Source organism: Entelurus aequoreus, linkage group LG10, assembly GCF_033978785.1.
Source record: "Entelurus aequoreus isolate RoL-2023_Sb linkage group LG10, RoL_Eaeq_v1.1, whole genome shotgun sequence".
Classification (NCBI taxonomy): Eukaryota; Metazoa; Chordata; class Actinopteri; order Syngnathiformes; family Syngnathidae; genus Entelurus; species Entelurus aequoreus.
This window is the reverse complement of record NC_084740.1, coordinates 50,381,419-50,398,942: the sequence shown is the minus strand read 5'-3', so window position 1 is coordinate 50,398,942 and position 17,524 is coordinate 50,381,419. Positions and strand designations below refer to the sequence as shown.

Here is a 17,524-nt window from a genome sequence, read left to right as displayed (position 1 = left end):
TAAAAATCCGCAGTGAAATATAACCCACTTCAAAGCAAAAGTTGTATGATCGATGTTTTTCCAAGCTCGTACTTTACTTAGACACCACAAACTGTCCATATATGAATCTACAGTATTCCTTGTTTATACCTTCTACACAGGGTCACATTTTTTCACCTGATCAGGTAGATGCTAATTTAATAATGCAAATGAAGAGAACTCCGGCTTATTAGTGATTCCCAGAGGCCAAAAAAAATCTGCGGGCTCAAGAGCGTTTTCTATTGGGGCTCCAGTACTATGGAATGCCCTCCCGGTAACAGTTAGAGATGCTACCTCAGTAGAAGCATTTAAGTCCTATCTTAAAACTCATTTGTATACTCTAGCCCAGTGGTTCTTAACCTGGGTTCGATGGAACCCGAGGGGTTCGGTGAGTCGGGCTCAGGGGTTCGGCGGAGGTCAAGACACACCCGACTCATCGTGTAAATAAAAACTTCTCCCTATCGGGCGTATTACGGATACGGCAACAGCAGAAGTCAGACTGATTTGCAGGTGTGTAATTTGTTGTGAGTTTATGCACTGTGTTGGTTTTGTTCTTTGAACAAGGTGATGTTCATGCACGGTTCATTTTGTACACCAGTAAAAAAACATGGTAACACTTTAGTATGGGGAACATATTCACCATTAATTAGTTGCTTATTAACATTCAAATTAGTAACATATTGGCTCTTAACTAGTCATTATTAAGTACTTATTAATGCCTTATTCGGCATGGCCTTATTATAACCCTAACCCTCTAACCCTGGCCCTAACCCTCTAACCCTAACCCTAACCAAATAACTCTAAATTAAGTCTTTGTTACTTAGAATATGTTCCCCATACTAAAGTGTTACCAAAAACATATAACTTTGTCTTGAATTTGAAAAAAACAAAATATTTTATTTTTCATTAAAGAAGGGTTCAGTGAATGCGCATATGAAACTGGTGGGGTTCGGTACCTCCAACAAGGTTAAGAACCACTAAACTAGATACATGGGTTACAATATGATCCATTAACAATACTTTTTAAAACATTACGATTCGATGCAGATTGAAGGTAAAAAAAATAATTAAATGCATCATGTATCATGTCAGAATAATGTTGTGTTTATTTTTTAAATAGACCCAGACAAAACAGGCGGTTCCTGTATTAATTATGAGCAAATAGTAGAGTTATCAACGTCAAGGCATTGCAATTTACGAAAATATTTTAAGAAAACACTTTTGGAAAAGCTAGCAGATATTTACTGTTGTTTTCTCAGGTAGCAACAATAACATACAGAGAAAAGCCAGCTGTGCATCAAGCAGAGATGTTATAACACCACAGTAAGTGCAAGATACAATTAAGTGCCACCATATAAACTAAACAGCAGCTTCAGTGTAGAAGCTGAAATACTTCACATAGTGTCATTCTGCTGCTTACTGTGCCAGCTAGGTCTTTATCTTTAGCGCAATGAACTGTGTAGTAGATGCTGTGATTACCTCGTGAAGTCTAAGTTGGGGCTGGAAACCTTTCAAATCAATGTCCTTGTCTTGCCAGATGGCAGCTCTGCTAGCATTAGCATCCCCACCTCGCCCGCTTGTGTGTCTCCATGCCGTAACAACAGGTGGGTGCTCAGATTAGTCATGCAGACGCCATTTTATCGCTGCTTCCCAAACGTTACAAATGGCCACGCTTTTATCCAACTGACCATTCTTCTTTTTTTTAAATCTGAACATTTACCACACTTTAGATTCAAAATTCGGGGATGCATTGAGCCCCATTCAGCAATAAGTTCCTAACTTTTCGTCTTATTTTTCTTCTTAAGTGATTTCCTAAGAGGAGTCCATTCAAATTCATGACGTGTTCTTAAACGCACAAATTGTTCCCACCTGGTGTTCTTAAGTAGCCGATTGCCAAATAGTTAACGCGTGCCTGTCTATCATAATTTGCATATAAACACGCCCTTATTTCCCCAATATGCATAGGTAAACACCCTTTAAGGCCTACTGAAATGACATTTTTTTTATTTAAACTGTGATAGCAGATCCATTCTGTGTCATACTTGATCATTTCGCGATATTGCCATATTTTTGCTGAAAGGATTTAGTAGAGAACATCGACGATAAAGTTTTGATCGCTGATAAAAAAGCCTTGCCTGTACCAGAAGTAGCGTGACGTCACAGGTTGAAGGGCTCCTCACATTTCCCCATTGTTTACACCAGCAGCGAGAGCGATTCGGACCGAGAAAGCGACAATTACCCCATTAATTTGAGCGAGGATGAAAGATTCGTGGATGAGGAACGTGAGAGTGAAGGACTAGAGTGCAGTGCAGGACGTATCTTTTTTCGCTCTGACCGTAACTTAGGTACAAGGGTTCATTGGATTCCACACTTTCTCCTTTTTCTATTGTGGATCACGGATTTGTATTTTAAATCACCTCGGATACTATATCCTCTTGAAAATGAGAGTCGAGAACGCAAAATGGACATTCACAGTGACTTTTATCTCTATGACAATACATCGGCGAAGCATTTTAGCTACGGAGCTAACGTGATAGCATCGGGCTTAACTGCAGATAGAAACAAAAGAAATAAACCCCTGACTGGAAGGATAGACAGAAAATCAACAATACTATTAAACCATGGACCTGTAACTACACGGTTAATGCTTTCCAGCCTGGCGAAGCTTAACAATGCTGTTGCTAACGACGCCATTAAAGCTAACTTAGCTACGGGACCTCACAGAGCTATGCTAAAAACATTAGCTCTCCACCTACGCCAGCCAGCCCTCATCTGCTCATCAACACCCGTGCTCACCTGCGTTCCAGGGATCGACGGAGCGACGAAGGACTTCACCCGATCATCGATGCGGTCGGCGGCTAGCGTCGGATAGCGCGTCTGCTATCCAAGTCAAAGTCCTCCTGGTTGTGTTGCTGCAGCCAGCCGCTAATACACTGATCCCACCTACAACTTTCTTCTTTGCAGTCTTCATTGTTCATTAAACAAATGGCAAAAGATTCACCAACACAGATGTCCAGAATACTGTGGAATTTTGCGATGAAAACAGAGCTTTTTGTATTGGATTCAATGGTGTCCGAATACTTCCGTTCCAACCATTGACGTCACGTGCATACGTCATCATACATAGACGTTTTCAACCGGAAGTTTAGCGGGAAATTTAAAATTGCACTTTATAAGTTAACCCGGCCGTATTGGCATGTGTTGCAATGTTAAGATTTCATCATAGATATATAAACTATCAGACTGTGTGGTCGGTAGTAGTGGGTTTCAGTAGGCCTTTAATTCCGTAATTTTCAAAGGTAAACGCCCTTAATTCCCCAATTAAGGGCACAATTCCGGCGGAATAGCCGTACATCAGACTCACGGAGAAAACACAAACAGATCACAGAAGAGAAATTGGTATTATCCCGCGGGGGCAATACATAATGTGAAAACGTAAGTTTAAGAAAGGGGGGACTGCTGAGGTAGCCCCGAAGCGGTCAAATAAATATTTGTCACTTCGAGCAAAACACGGTCGTGAAATATGCGCTCCCTCCCCAGGGCACGATCTGCGGCATCTTGCAGTAGCAGCAAGAGTGTGTGTGTGTGTGTGTGTGTGTGTGTGTGTGTGTGTGTGTATCTATATATTGCTCATTTTGCTATATGTCTGTCTGTCTGTCTTATCTCTATCTATCTATCTATCTATCTATCTATCTATCTATCTATCTATCTATCTATCTATCTATCTATCTATCTATCTATCTATCTATCTATCTATCTGTGATATTAATTCAACATTAGATAATAGAAGTAAGGGAACTTGTCACACTTAAGAACAAATAGGCCACCCTAAGAGTGCTCTGGAGCACTCGTAGATTTTGTTCTTACCTACGAACAAATGCCAGCTAAGAAAACATTGGTGAATACAAAAATCTCCTTAAAAACTTCGTAAGTAGGCCTAAGAACAACATTTGTTCTTAAGAACGGTTGCTGAATGGGGCCCATTGTTTATAAACTCTTTCAGTGATGTATGCCATGTGCTGATGCTGAGTGTGCTCTTTTTGTTTGTTCCCTGTTTCCCTGTGAGTATTAAATTAGTTTTACTTGCATTCCGCCTGCCGTTCTCTGCATCTTTGGCTTCACGCTGCAAGCAACGCTCACCAGACCGTGACAAAAACGTGTTTGCATTGATGTTTTTGGATGACTGGAGCAAATGAATTGATTGGACTTACATGATCTCTTACGATAAAAACTTGCTATTAAAGAGGAACTGGACTTTTTTCTTCTTCTTTCTTTAGTTTATTTCGGACATGAACACACTTACATCATAATACATCACAAAAAATCATATAATTTCATTTTACATCATGCCCGAAAAGGAGTAGGAAGAAGCAAATCTTATTTAATCCTACCCCTTTCCCACTTCAAAGCGTTTACAATTATATAGAATCATTTACTGACCTTTTTATATAATAAAATAACATCTATGAATTAGTATATACAACAGTTTTATAATATGTAATGAATTAATTCAGTCATTATTAACATACTGAGATGAAGAATATCTTATTTTCAATAAGGTTGGAAGTATTTCTCATAATTCTTCTTCTTTGTACTTTGTAAGCACTATTATTTTGAACAACCTCTTAAACTGGATCATATCAGTACAATTTTTAACTTCTTTACTTAATCCATTCCATCATTTAATTCCACATACTGATATGCTAAAAGTTTTAAGTGTTGTACGTGCATATAAATGTTTTAAATTAGATTTTCCTCTAAGGTTATACTTCTCCTCTTTAGTTGAGAAGAATTGTTGTATATTCTTGGGTAGCAGGTAATAGATTGCTTTGTACATCATTTTAGCTGTTTGCAATTTTACCAAATCACCGAACTTTAATATTTTTGACTTAATAAATAAAGGGTTTGTATGTTCTCTATATCCAACATTATGTATTATTCTAACTGATCTTTTTTGTAACACGGTTAGCGAATGTAGCGCACATTTGTAGTTATTTCCCCATATTTCTGCACAATAACTCAGATATGGTAACACTAGCGAGCAGTAGAGAATATGAAGTGATTTTTGGCCCAGGACGTGTTTTGTTTTATTCATTATTGAAATGTTTTTTGCCACCTTATGTTGTATGTTTTGTATATGAGATTTCCAGTTCATTTTATTATCTATTAATATTAATTTCTTTTACCCTTTCGATGTCTACTCCGTCTATTTGTATTCGTGTATGATGCTCTTTTCTACTGTCACCAAATAGCATTATTTTAGTTTTACTGAGATTCAAAGATGGTCTGTTTTTGTCAAACCATCTTTTTAATTTGTTAATTTCTTCTGTTATTATTTGTATTATCTTCTGTGTGTTCTCTCCTGAACAAAAAGCAGTTGTATCGTCTGCAAATAAAACTAACTTTAAGTATTTTGTAACTTTACAAATGTTGTTTATATAAAGATTAAAGAATCTTGGTCCCAGTATTGATCCCTGCGGTACACCACTGTCAGGTTTGTCACTGACAGTTCAGTTATGTTTTGGTTTTTACTGTCTTTGTTTCCTGTCAACGCTCTTAATTTGGTTATTTCCTGATTATCTCCCTGAGTGCTTTGTCCCCTCAGCTGTGGCTGATTGGCACCTGGCCACACCTGGTGTCAATCAGCCAGCTGCTATTTGAACCTGCCTTCCTCTCCAGTCAGTGCTGGATTATTATGTCAGGGTTTGTAGGTGGTGAACCCCAAGATGCAGAGAAGGCGGCAGGCATTGTGCGAGAAAACATGATTTAATTTAACACTATAGCAAAAAAACAAACAAAAGGGTACAAACTAAAGGCGGACAACAAACTTGGCTATGAACTAAAATAGCACAAAGGCTAACTGTCGACAAGAAACAAAAACACTTACTGTGACACGAAGGAACTATGACATGAGCAGAGTAAACAAAAGACAAGTATTATGACAGGTAGTAGTGACAATAATCCAGCACTGACTGGAGAGGAAGGCAGGTTCAAATAGCCGCTGGCTGATTGACACCAGGTGTGGCCAGGTGCCAATCAGCCACAGCTGAGGGGACAAAGCACTCAGGGAGATAATCAGGAAATAACCAAATTAAGAGCGCTGACAGGAAACAAAGACAGTAAAAACCAAAACATAACTGAACTGTCAGTGACAAACCTGACAACCACAGGATATATCTAGCCGTGTTGACATATTTTCACCCATCTTCACATATTGCTTCCTGTTGGTTAGATAGCTTCTTACCCAGTTCAAGACCAAACCTCTGATGCCATATCGTTCTAATTTTTGTATTAAAATATCATGATTAATTGTGTCAAATGCTTTTGTTAAGTCCATGAATACTGCTGCCGCACATTCTTTACCATCTATTGCTTTGGTAATTTCCTCTGTTATTTTGATTAATGCTATTGATGTTGAGATATTTGCTCGAAATCCATATTGGTTCTCCACGAGCGTCCCATTTTTTATTTTGCCTATCATTCACAATCCTTATGTAAGACAAGCACAAATATTTTTTTCATTTATTATGCATTCTAACTCACAAATAAATGTGAGCAAAAATCTGCTTACAATGGAGCCTTTGGAAGTCGCTCTATTCTGCCTATAAAGTGCTTAAAAAACATCCAAACACCTCAATCAAGGTTTTATATACACACTGTAAGTATATATGTAATTTAGTAACAGGCACATTCATGATAACGTAATATTTACGTACTTGGCTCATATCAAACATACGGCGGCGCATTAAAGGCCTACTGAAATGAATTTTTTTTATTTAAACGGGGATAGCAGATCCATTCTATGTGTCATACTTGATCATTTCGCGATATTGCCATATTTTTGCTGAAAGGATTTAGTAGAGAACATCGACGATAAAGTTCGCAACTTTTGGTCGCTGATAAAAAAAGCCTTGCCTGTACCGGAAGTAGCGTGACGTCGCAGGTTGAAAGGCTCCTCACATTTCCCCATTGTTTACACCAGCAGCGAGAGCGATTCGGACCGAGAAAGCGACGATTACCCCATTAATTTGAGCGAGGCTGAAAGATTTGTGGATGAGGAACGTGAGAGTGAAGGACTAGAGTGCAGTGCAGAACGTATCTTTTTTCGCTCTGACCGTAACTTAGGTACAAGCTGGCTCATTGGATTCCACACTTTCTCCTTTTTCTATTGTGGATCACGGATTTGTATTTTAAACCACCTCGGATACTATATCCTCTTGAAAATGAGAGTCGAGAACGCGAAATGGACATTCACAGTGACTTTTATTTCCACGACAATACATCGGTGAAGCACTTTAGCTACGGAGCTAACGTGATAGCATCGGGCTTAACTGCAGATAGAAACAAAATAAATAAACCCCTGACGGGAAGGATAGACAGAAAATCAACAATACTATTAAACCCTGGACATGTAACTACACGGTTAATGCTTTCCAGCCTGGCGAAGCTTAACAATGCTGTTGCTAACGACGCCATTGAACCTAACTTAGCAACGGGACCTCACAGAGCTATGCTAAAAACATTAGCTATCCACCTACGCCAGCAAGCCCTCATCTGCTCATCAACACCCGTGCTCACCTGCGTTCCAGCGATCGACGGAGCGAGGAAGGACTTCACCCGATCATCGATGCGGTCGGCGGCTAGCGTCAGATAGCGCGTCTGCTATCCAAGTCAGTCCTTCTGGTTGTGTTGCTGCAGCCAGCCGCTAATACACCGATCCTACCTACAGCTTTCTTCTTTGCAGTCTCCATTGTTCATTAAACAAATTGCAAAAGATTCACCAACACAGATGTCCAGAATACTGTGGTATTTTGCGATGAAAACAGAGCTGTTTGTATTGGATACAATACAATACTTCCGTTTCAACCATCGACGTCACGCGCATACGTCATCATACATAGACGTTTTCAACCGGAAGTTTCGCGGGAAATTTAAAATTGCACTTTATAAGTTAACCCGGCCGTATTGGCATGTGTTGCAATGTTAAGATTTCATCATTGATATATAAACTATCAGATTGCATGGTCGGTAGTAGTGGCTTTCAGTAGGCCTTTAATCTTAAAAACGCATCACAGCGTTCGCTTTTTCCTTCGACAACATGACTGATTATTACTCACTGCAGACTTCATGAGAGCCAACAACCAATAAAACATCACTTACTATACAATGTCTGCTGTCACTTAATCATTTCAACAAAAAAAGCGGGGTGGAACCAAATAATTTTTGTATATTCGTATGCCGGGTCAATTGAATGCCAACTGTCGGATTATATCCTCAACCTTCTACTATCAAGGTAAGATGCATTATTTATGATCGAGAATAAACTTTTTATGAGCACCGAGGCAGCTCACCAGCTGAGGATGTTATCATAGCCACATTAACTGGTTAGCTCTCTGTGATCATGACACTGCTATCAATAGTTTGTGTTAGCACTTATAATATCACGAATGCTTGGTTAACATTCAAGTCCCAAAATGTTAATGGAGTATTGTTGCCGGTTTTTGGATGGTTATTTAGATGGTTTTACATAGACATGTCCAATAATGGCTTTTTTGCCGATATCCGATATTCTGATATTGTCCAACACTTAATTACCGATTCCGATATATACAGTAGTGGAATTAACACATTATTATGCCTAAATTTGTTGTGATGCCCCGCTGGATGCATTAAACAATGTAACTTTACCATGAATTGATTAACGTGGACCCCGACTTAAACAAGTTGAATAACTTGACCACTAAATGTTACCATTTAGTATATATATAGCTAGAATTCACTGAAATTCAAGTATTTCTTATATATATATATATATATATATATATATATATATATATATATATATATATATATATATATATATATATATATATATATATATATATAAAAAAACAACAACTTGACTTTCAGTTAATTCTAGCTACATATATATATATATATATATATATATATATATATATATATATATATATATATATATACTGTATATATATATACTGTATATATATATCCTGTATATGTGTATTTTATTTTATATATATATATATATATATATATATATATATATATATATATATATACACATACATATAAATAAAATCAATACTTGAATTTCAGTGTTCATTTATTTACACATATACACACACATAACACTCCTCTCTACTCATTGTTGTATTTGAAAGTGCAATGCTTTGCAGCCAGTAGCACAGCCTTTGAAGGAGCATAGGTAAGGGCAGTGTAATATTCTGGGTTGGAGTCAATAACCAGGCGAGGTGACGAAGTTACGTCTCTTTTCTTCACACTTCAGAACCGACTCCCACACTTGCCGTCAGGGTGCGCAATACAACGTAAACCGTTGGCCAACCAAAAAGTAACCACAGAACACTATACGGTATAGTGTTCTGTGGTTACTTTTTGGTTGGCCAAGCGGACGTGACGACAGGCTGTCCTCACTCAGGTCCGCACGGACCTGGAGGGGGGCGGAAATCGGGAGAAATTCAGGAGAACGGTTGTCCCGGGAGATTTTCGGGAGAGGCACTGAAATTCGGGAGTCTCCCGGAAAATTCGGGAGCGTTGGCAAGTATGCATTATACATCTGGCAACCTCCAGTAAAAATGTTAAATAAGTAAATAATAACATTGCCTGTATGGTAAATAAGGGATCAAATCAATTCCATCCATCTTTACATCAGTTTTGATGTAAAGATGCTATCACATTAGCTCGTAGCTAAAGTGTTTCACCAATGTATTGTCGTGGAGATAAAAGTCACTGTGAATGTCCATTTCGCGTTCTCGACTCTCATTTTCAAGAGGATATAGTATCCGAGGTGGTTTAAAATACAAATCCGTGATCCACAATAGAAAAAGGAGAAAGTGTGGAATCTAATGAGCCAGCTTGTACCTAAATTACGGTCAGAGCGAAAAAAGATATGTCTTGCACTGCATTCTAGTCCTTCACTCTCACGTTCCTCATCCACAAATCTTTCATCCTCGCTCAAATTAATGGGGTAATCGTCGCTTTCTTGGTCCGAATCTCTCTCGCTCCATTGCAAACAATGGGGAAATGTGAGAAGTCCTTCCTCCGGTGACGTCACGCTACTTCCGGTACAGGCAAGGCTTTTTTTATCAGCGACCAAAAGTTGCGAACTTTATCGTCGATGTTCTCTACTAAATCCTTTCAGCAAAAATATGGCAATATCGCGAAATGATCAAGTATGACACATAGAATGGATCTGCTATCCCCGTTTAAATAAAAACATTTCATTTCAGTAGGCCTTTAAGATCTTCCTATTTTAAATTTTGCCTGTACAATTGATAAATGGTGATGCACCCTAAAAGCAAACAATTCCCTTGAATGAGAAACAACGCTTTGAAATGAGACTTTGCTTGACTTTGGGAGTTCCACTGTATTTCTAACAATGACATACTTCCGTGATATATATTTCTTTCATTGCATTCTATCAGAACAATTTCATTCGGTAAATAGGAACATGACATAAGGTGAGGTCAGCAAGGGGGCCTGATGGGAAGGAAAAAGGAAGGTAGTAAAAAAACAAAAATCCTGTTCAGAGCAACATTTACTACTCTTCTTCGTCAAGGTGATACGAGCTCCTCTTATGTGTCATATCCTGCAATAACAAACATGGTCTCTTCACCTACCAGTGCTAACCTATGCATGATCCTCTCACCATAACAAGACTCAGATAGGGTCAGACGTATGGAATACATCTTACACACTCCTGGGAACTCAAACACAAAATCCCGCCGACATCACTGATGAGAATGATATGGAATTCACATTCCTTGGAGTCTTTATTAGATATAACCTGTCATATAGGCCGGACAGCAAAGGTCTGCAGAGCCTTTTCCTCCTTCCAGAGGGCCTGAAGAAAAGTGGGATTCATCCACGAATCAATGCTCATCACTTTCAACACCCACATCATTGTTTCATAAAGTGTGATACGGCATCTGTGCATCCAGCCAATCAGTTGACCAGCCGTGCCCCAGCAAATACAAACATATGTACAAGCAGTATGTATGTATGTTTTAACCAATTGAGCTCAAATTTAATTACCTTGTGCTTGTCAGGCCTCTAAAGGTGTGTAACACATTTGGTGGTGATCCAGCCTAACGCCTTAAAGTTCGTTTTTTAGAATGCATTAAAGGCCTACTGAAAGCCACTACTACCGACCACACAGTCTGATAGTTTATATATCAATGATGAAATCTTAACATTGCAACACATGCCAATACGGCCGGGTTAACTTATGAAGTGCAATTTTAAATTTCCCGCGAAATTTCCGGTTGAAAACGTCTATGTATGATGACGTATGCGCGTGACGTCAATCGTTGAACCGGAAGTATTGGTACACCATTGAATCCAATACAAAAAGCTCTGTTTTCATCTCAAAATTCCACAGTATTCTGGACATCTGTGTTGGTGAATCTTTTGCAATTTATTTTAATGAACAATGAAGACTGCAAAGAAGAAAGTTGTAGGTGGGATCGGTGTATTAGCGGTGGACTACAGCAACACAACCAGGAGGACTTTGAGATGGATAGCAGACGCGCTAGCCGGCGACCTCACCTTGACTTCCTCCGTCTCCGGGCCGCCGACCGCATCTGCTTTTATTTTGAAAAGTGTTATTTATGAGCGTATGTCCGTGTGTAACCTGTGAGTGAAGATGCACAGCGACAAGTGATGCACGGTTACCACCGAGACGCTAAAAAGAGAAAAGTTGATGAGGAATGGCGTGTTTTCAACAAGACATGGACTGCCAAGTATTTCTTTACAGAAATTAAAGGTAAAGCTGTGTGCTTAATTTGTAGTACACAGTTTGCTGTGTTTAAAGAATATCATTTGAATCGCCACTACACGACGAAGCACGGGGAAAAATACCGGAATCTGTCTGATGAAGAGCGTGCAAGGGAGGCCGATGCGTTGATGGTAAAACTGCAAAACCAACAAGGACTTTTTCCCAAATTTCACACCCCCAGAGATGCAGCTGTCAGGACAAGTTTCGTAATTTCTCACAAAATCGCCAGAAAAAGTAAGGCGTTTTCTGACGGAGAGTTTATTAAGGAGTGCTTATTGGACTCTGTTGCACTGATATGCCCGGAGAAGAGGGGCGCATTTGAGAACGTGTCACTCTCCCGACGCACTTTAACGAGGCGGGTTGAGACCATCGCTGGAAACTTGGAGCTTCAGCTGAAGAACAGAACGGCCGACTTTGACTGTTTTTCGCTGGCTTTGAATGAGAGCTGCGATGTACGTGACACCGCCCAGCTGCTCATCTTCTTACGTGGGATAACTGCAGACTTTCACATCACGGAGGAGCTGGCAGCCATGCAGTCAATTAAAGAGACAACCACAGGTAATGACTTGTTCACATAGGTAAATGCGTGTTTGGACATGTTAGGACTGAAATGGGACGAGCTGGCAGGTGTGACAACCGATGGTTGTCCAAATCTGACGGGGAAAAATGTTGGACTTTTAAAGAGGATGCAGGATAAAGTGACAGAAATGGACATTTTTGCATTGTATTATATATCAGGAAGTGTTGTGTAAGACAGTGTTAAAAATAAAAAAATCAAAAGCAATCTGCTTTTGTATTAAGTTAAGTTTTTTTTTATTTTTTTTTATTTTATTTTATTTATTTTTTTTAATAATGTCCTGCCCAGCTTCTCGGGCAAATCATATAGCAGATGTAGATGCCCATATCGGCCGTTCAGATTTACTTTACAAAAGAGAAGTGTAGGATACTTCTCTTGTTGCCTTACTTGTATTTTGACTTTATTAAATGTATTTATATTATCATTTGGTGCAGCCGGGCCGGAGCAGGAGGGGATAGAAAGAGAGAAAAAGGAAGACAGAGGGGGGAATTGTGGGGACAAGAGGGGGATTAGACAGAGAGACAAAAACAACAACAGCAAACACCACAACAACAACAACAACAACAGAGCAACATCAGCAAATACGACATGTACAAATATGATGGTAAAAGTAATAGCAAATAAGCAGTTAGCGAACATTTTTAAAAAAAGAATACAGAAATGACAATGAGCATTATTACACTAAAAATGGAGCAATATGAATACCAATAGAAATAGTGCTATTGATAATAAACAATACCAGTACTTTACCTTTATTATCAACAATACAATTGTTCAAATGCAACAATACATATACGTAATGATAACTTGAGATACGAAAGAATGCAGAAAAATGGAGGGGAAGAAAGAGAAGCAACCTTAACCTTGTAGATTGTTATAGTAACAATAGGTTAAGCTTTGTCAGTGTGCCATGTGTTATACCCAGTTTACCCTAGGGCAACAACGTTAATATATGTTTGATGAAACGTGATTATGTGCATGAGTGTATGTGTGCATATGTACTTGTATATGTACAGTATGTGTATGTGTGCTTGTACAGTGAATGTATATGTACAGTATGTGTATATGTGTGTACAGCGAATGTATATGTACAGTATGTGTATACAGTATGTGTGTTTGAACAGTGAATGTATATGTACAGTATGTGTAAATGTGTGTTTGTACAGTGAATGTATATGTACAGTATATGTATGTGTGTGTTTGTACAGTGAATGTATGTGTAGTATGTGTATGTGTGTGTTTGTACAGTGAATGTATATGTACAGTATGTGTATATGTATGTTTTTACAGTGAATGTATATGTACAGTATGTGTATACAGTATGTTTGTATAATGAATGTGCGTGTGGATGTACGAACTTTGAGTGTGTAAATATGTACTGTATTTATTTGTATATGTATGTGGGAGCGTAGGTACCTATGTATGTCTGTATGTATGTGTGTGAGTATATGTGAATTTGCATGTACAATACATTTGACTCCCAGTGTGTGCGGGAGCCAGAGTACGGCCCCAGCCTCCCCGAGAACCCATCCCACAAACAGTAGGTGTGGTGCCCAGGGAACCAGGGGCCACCGCCCCCACGCAGCCAAGCCGGACAGCGACAGGAACCCCAGAGCCTGGCCCACCGTGCCGCCCACAAGGGCCAGCAGCAGGCCGCAGACAGACGCACCCGGCAGAGGACAAGGCACGAGAAAAACAGGGGGAAGCCAGACCCCAAGCCAGCGAGAGACCACACCCCACACGGACAGAAAGGCGGGACGCCCCGCCCGAGGGGCCCGGAGACCCCCCGCAACCGGACGGGAAGACCGCCCCCGCCCCACCGGCAACAAGGCCCCCACGAGCCCCCCCCCCCCACCCCCGGAGAGCGCGGCGAGGCCAGCCCACGGCCACCCCACCCAAGCCGGCCGCCACAGGACCACCCAGCACGGGGCCACAGGAACCACCCACCCCACCCGCAGGGACCCCAACGATGGAGATGGAACAACCAGCAACCGCCCCGCCGAGTCCCCCCCCTGAGGTAGGGGAATAAATAAATAAAATAAATAAATACATAATAATAATAATAATAATATTAATAAAATATTAAAAAAATAAAATAAAATAAAAATAAAGGAAAAATAAATAAATAAATAATTACATCTATTTATAAAATAAATAAATAAATAAATAAATAAATAAAAAAAGAATTAAAAGAAGATCACAGACATGCTGACACACAAGGTCGCTACCCCAACAACTGGCCGACTCGCAGCACCTCGGAATACCCTGCAGCACCAAGCCACCACAGTAGACGCAGGGACCAGACCCAGCAGGCCCCAACCAAGACGGGCACCCGGAAGGGATGGACGGCGGGACCCAGGAGCTCCAGACACGCAGTCCGGATGCAGTAGCCTGAGGCGCCGACCCCCACCCGACAGGCAGGCCCAGAACGTACCCCCAGAAATATACATACATATATATATACATACACATAAACATACACATGTACACATACGAACACATACACATTACATCAAGTTAAGTTAGGTTAAATTAAATTATTATTATTATTATTATTACTTATCTTACGGTATATCAAAAATAATTTGGCAAAATTTAATTTAAATATTGTCGGTGTGGCCCTCCAGCAGTGCTCGGGTTGCTCATGCGGCCCCCGGTAAAAAATAATTGCCCACCCCTGCAATAGAGGTTCATGTTTGGACCAATTTTCACCATTTTGAGTTCAGCGGTTCAGGAGTGGAGGAGTGAGTTTATACAAACAAATACATAGTAAGTATGTGATAGGCCAAAGTGACAGTATACCTTCCTTGCAGGTGCAAGATCCATCGAAAGGTGAGCAGGAGGCATGGTTGTGGCAGGAGCAGGTGGACATGCAGCTTGGTCCATAGAAACCAGGAGGACACTCCGTGGCACAGTCTTCACCCTAAGGGGGTAGGATTGTAAAGTCAAGTCAAAGAGGGGAGGGACGAGACGCGCGGCAACAAATATTCCCTACATCTGGCTGAAAAATATAAACAAATGAGATGACAAATGTGCATGGCGAGTAGCGGGCTGGAGAGGACAATGTATTTTTAAAAAAACTAAACCAGGGTAGTGATTGCCAGAGCCCAAAACAAGTCTGCGGGCTATAGAGTGTTTCCTATTGGGGCTCCAGTACTATGGAATGTTCTAGCAGTAACAGTTAGAGATGCTACCTCAGTAGAAGCATTTAAGTCCCATCTTAAAACTCATTTGTATACTCTAGCCTTTAAATAGACCCCCTTTTTAGACCAGTTGATCTGCCGTTTCTTTTCTTTTTTGCCCCCCTCTCCCTTGTGGAGGGGGGGACACACAGGTCCGGTGGCCATGGATGAAGTGCTGGATGTCTGCGCTGCTGACCCGTCTCCGCTCGGGATGGTCTCCTGCTGGCCCCACTATGGACTGGACTCTCACTATTATGTTAGATTCACTATGGACTGGACTCTCACTATTATGTTAGATCCACTATGGACTGGACTGTCACGCTATTATGTTAGATCCACTATGGACTGGACTCTCACACTATCATTTTAGATCCACTATGGACTGGACTCTCACTATTATGTTAGATCCACTCTGGACTGGAATCTCACACTATTATGTTAGATCCACTATGGACTGGACTCTCACTATTATGTTAGATCCACTATGGACTGGACTCTCACTATTATGTTAGATCAACTATGGACTGGACTCTCACACTATTATGTTAGATCCACTATGGACTGGACTCTCACGCTATTATGTTAGATCCACTATGGACTGGACTCTCACACTATCATGTTAGATCCACTATGGACTGGACTCTCACTATTATGTTAGATCCACTATGGACTGGACTCTCACTATTATGTTAGATCCACTATGGACTAGACTCTCACTATTATGTTAGATCCACTATGGACTGGACCCTCACACTATTATGTTAGATCCACTATGGACTGGACTCACACACTATTATGTTAGATCCACTATGGACTGGACTCTCACTATTATGTTAGATCCACTATGGACTGGACTCTCACTATTATGTTAGATCCACTATGTACTGGACTCTCACTATTATGTTAGATCCACTATGGACTGGACTCTCACTATTATGTTAGATCCACTATGGACTGGACTGTCACTATTATGTTAGATCCACTATGGACTGGACTCTCACTATTATGTTAGATCCACTATGGACTGGACTCTCACTATAATGTTAGATCCACTATGGACTGGACTCTCACACTATTATGTTAGATCCACTATGGACTGGACTCTCACTATTATGTTAGATCCACTATGGACTGGACTCACACACTATTATGTTAGATCCACTATGGACTGGACTCTCACTATTATGTTAGATCTACTATGGACTGGACTCTCACTATTATGTTAGATCCACTATGTACTGGACTCTCACTATTATGTTGGATCCACTATGGACTGGACTCTCACACTATTATGTTAGATCCACTATGGACTGGACTCTCACACTATTATGTTAGATCCACTATGGACTGGACTCTCACACTATTATGTTAGATCCACTATGGACTGGACTCTCACACTATAATGTTAGATCCACTATGGACTGGACTCTCACACTATTATGTTAGATCCACTATGGACTGGACTCTCACACTATTATGTTAGATCCACTATGGACTGGACTCTCACTATTATGTTAGATCCACTATGGACTGGACTCGCACTATTATGTTAGATCCACTATGGACTGGACTCTCACTATTATGTTAGATCCACTATGGACTGGACTCTCACACTATTATGTTAGATCCACTATGGACTGGACTCTCACACTATTATGTTAGATAAACTATGGACTGGACTCTCACACTATAATGTTAGACCCACTATGGACTGGACTCTCACACTATTATGTTAGATCCACTATGGACTGGAGTCTCACACTATTATGTTAGATCCACTATGGACTGGACTCTCACTATTATGTTAGATCCACTATGGACTGGACTCTCACTATTATGTTAGATCCACTATGGACTGGACTCTCACTATTATGTTAGATCTACTATGTACTGGACTTTCACAATATTATGTCAGACCCACTCGACGGCCAT

The 17,524-nt window shown here is 40.2% G+C and overlaps 1 protein-coding gene across 4 annotated transcripts in view; it reads right to left on the bottom strand.

The window, feature by feature from the left end:
* Positions 1 to 17,524, bottom strand: part of megf11 (multiple EGF-like-domains 11) — a 497,434-nt gene that overhangs the window by 103,920 nt on the left and 375,990 nt on the right. For all 4 annotated transcript variants that reach the window (XM_062061102.1, XM_062061106.1, XM_062061104.1 and 1 more), the window contains one exon: positions 15,213 to 15,333. In XM_062061102.1, the coding sequence (XP_061917086.1) occupies positions 15,213 to 15,333 (121 nt within the window). The remainder of the gene's footprint in view (positions 1 to 15,212; positions 15,334 to 17,524) is intronic.